The sequence below is a fragment of the Cygnus atratus genome, chromosome 5, assembly GCF_013377495.2.
Source record: "Cygnus atratus isolate AKBS03 ecotype Queensland, Australia chromosome 5, CAtr_DNAZoo_HiC_assembly, whole genome shotgun sequence".
Lineage (NCBI taxonomy): Eukaryota > Metazoa > Chordata > Aves > Anseriformes > Anatidae > Cygnus > Cygnus atratus.
The window spans coordinates 345,388-348,220 of NC_066366.1; the positions used below are offsets into that span (position 1 = coordinate 345,388).

Below are 2,833 nucleotides of genomic sequence, written 5' to 3' on the forward strand. Positions count from 1 at the left end.
AATTATATAATCAGTGTTTAAAATAAACCACAGTTTTTTATAACTGAAACCCATTCAGTGGAATAACACTTTTCAAGAATGATAGCACACGGGGAGTTTTACAGCCTCAGCAGATCCCCAGACAATATTTCTCCTATGGCTTTCCAGCTGCCCGGCCGCAGAGCCCGTTCCTCGCTGTCCCACAGAATCCTACCAGCGAGCACACCGCTAGGGAGTGGGACCCAGGCTTCAGGAGAGGCAGCTGCAAGGTTTTTGTACAAAGTAAAGAATTGATCTGTTGATGTATCCCTTTTCATACTTCCTTATCATTAAATGAAAACTTTCATAAATAGCCTTACATAAATAATAATCTCAGAAGTTTTAACAAGTTCACACCGTCAGCCAGGCCTGACTAAACATTCTCTGGTCTCTCACTGTTTAAACCATCTCTGTAATTATTCAGAAATACAACAATCCTAATCTCTCTTATTGTAAGAGCAGATCACGTATTTTTGGTAAGAGTTAAGCTGCAGAGGAAGATTTGGCAGTTAAGTGAAATGCATGTTACAGCTGATGCCTTTTTTTTTATTAGAATAACTGAAAAGATTAAGCTGCAGTGCAGCTAGGGCTTGAGTCATGCTTTTATCATTGTAATCTCTTGGCCTGATACAAACTATATTATTAAAAACGGTAGCTCAAGCTGATTCTGTACTTTGTTTACCTACAGCCAAGCTCAGCCAAGTATCAGCTAGCCTAGTGAAAAACCGTAGTCGAAGGCTGTGTACGTACAGGCTCTGCTAATTGCTTTCACGGACTGTCAAAGGACCGCTGATACTAATAGATTTCTTAGTACGCCTTTAAACAAAGCACTCTTATCTATGCATAGGGAAAAGCGCTCCGCAGAGCTGGTTGATACGGCACGTTCATCTCTGTTTTGCCTTAGGTTGCCCTTTTGGAAGAAGTAATTGATCACCCCTTTTCGTTGCCAGAAGGATCTGCAGCGCGTTCCCTGATGCTCGGCGTTAGCACCTCAGCGGCAGGGCCATCTCTCTCCCCCGCCGGCTCGCAGACGATCAGCAGCTTTCGTGTGCCGAGGGCCCGCTGCGCGGGGCTGGGCGCGGTTCGGGGCCGCCCCACAGGCGGAGGCGCGGCCGGGCCGGGCAGCCGCGCACCCGACGGGCGGCGGGGCGGCGGGGCGGCGGCCGCCCCGCATCCCCGGCCCGGCGGCGGGCACTAGACGAGGGACTCGCAGACGGGCAGCGAATCCGAGTCCTGGCTGTGCATGGAGCTCAGCCCCGTGTCCGAGTCCTCGTCGTTGTCAGCGCGGTCCTTGCGCAGCGCCCGCGCCTGCTCCAGCCAGCCGCCCGCCGCCGCCCGCCGCCCCCCGGCTGCTCCGCGCGGCTCCGCCGCCGCCTCCGCCACGTCCAGGGTGCCCAGAGTCTCCAGCAGGCGCTGCAGCTCCCGCTCCCTGTCCTCCCACGCCCGCTGCGTGTAGTTCAGGTCGGTCTTGACAGCCTCTAGGTCCGTGCTGAGCTTGAGGCCGATGTAGAGGCTGGTGCTCAGCTGCGTCCTGACCCGCTCGTGCTCCAGCTGCAGCTCGCCCTCGCCGCCACCGCTCAGCTCGGTGGTGTCGCAGTCCGTCTCGGCCAGGCCGGGCCCCGCGGCCAGCTCCAGCCCCTCCCGCCGCCGCTTCATCCAGCGCTCGTTGAGCTCCTGCTGGATCTCGGCGGCCAGGTGCTCGAGCAGCTCCTCCTGCTGCGCCCGCTGCTCCTGCAGCTGCAGCACCGCCTCGCACTTCCTGGCGTAGTCCTCCTCGGGGCGGTCGGCGGCGGGCGGCGTCTCCGGGCCCGGCTCGGGCTCCGGCTCGGGCTCGGGCTCCCCGCCGCCGGCGCCCACCAGGTAGGTATCCTGCACGTAGTTGACGCCGTGCCGCTTCATGCGGTCCAGGTGGATCTTGGCCTCGTACCTGTCGATCTCCCGGTCCAGCTCGCGCAGCCGCTGGATCTGCTGGCGGATGGTGTGGTCCTGCGAGAGCACCAGGTGCACCAGCGTCTCCATCCTCTCCGCCGCCGAGGCTTCCCGGGCCAGCGGCTGCTGCCGCTTCTTGTTGATCTTGGCCAGCTTGCGGAAGGCTTTCCGCACCGCCCGCCGCTGCCGCTCCTGCGTGAGCGCCAGGCTGCCGCGGGCCGCCCCCAGGCCGTGGCCGGGGCGCTCCTTGCTGAGCACCACCCGCGCCTCGGCGCTCCGCGGTCCCGCGTTGGGCAGCGAGGCCTCGCTGCGCACCAGCACGAAGCGCACGTTCTCCTGCTCGTCCCCCCACGCCACCCAGAGCCGCAGGATCTTCGTCTTGTTGGGCAGGATCCGCTCGAAGCCGCGCCACTTCTCCACGATGCAATATGAGTGCGGCGGCCCCGACAGCATCCCGCCGCCGGGCTCGGGCGGCGCCGGCCGCTGCCGCCGGTGGTGGCTGTCCTCCAGCAGAACCCGCACCACGTCCGAGCAGGTGGTCCGCCGGGAGAGCCCGGAGATCAGCTTCTCCTCCTGGCAGATCCACACCGAGATCTTCCGCTCCTCGGGCTCCATCGGGGGCGGCCGCAGGCGGCCGGCCGGGGCCGCGGTCTCAGCGGGGCCGGCCGGGCTGCCGCTCGACGCGGGCGCTCCGGGGAGGCGCGGCGCCGGCCGGCCTCAGCATGGCCGGTCCGTTTCTCACGCCGCCCGCACGCCCCCGGCCCTGCCCGCCGCGCTGCCCTCCTGCCTCCCCGCCGTGCGCTCCGCCGGCCGCTCCACCCCTTCCTGCCCCACGCCGCGCTCCGCCGGGAGGGGCCGGCGGGGAGCGCAGCGGAGGCCGCCTGCT

General features: G+C 63.4%; 1 protein-coding gene across 1 annotated transcript; it reads right to left on the reverse strand.

The window, feature by feature from the left end:
• Positions 1-1,212: 1,212 nt before the first annotated feature.
• Positions 1,213-2,562, reverse strand: RASSF10 (Ras association domain family member 10). The gene has a single exon (XM_035550303.2). It carries the CDS (start codon positions 2,560-2,562, stop codon positions 1,213-1,215), a length of 1,350 nt encoding a protein of 449 aa, XP_035406196.1.
• Positions 2,563-2,833: the final 271 nt, after the last annotated feature.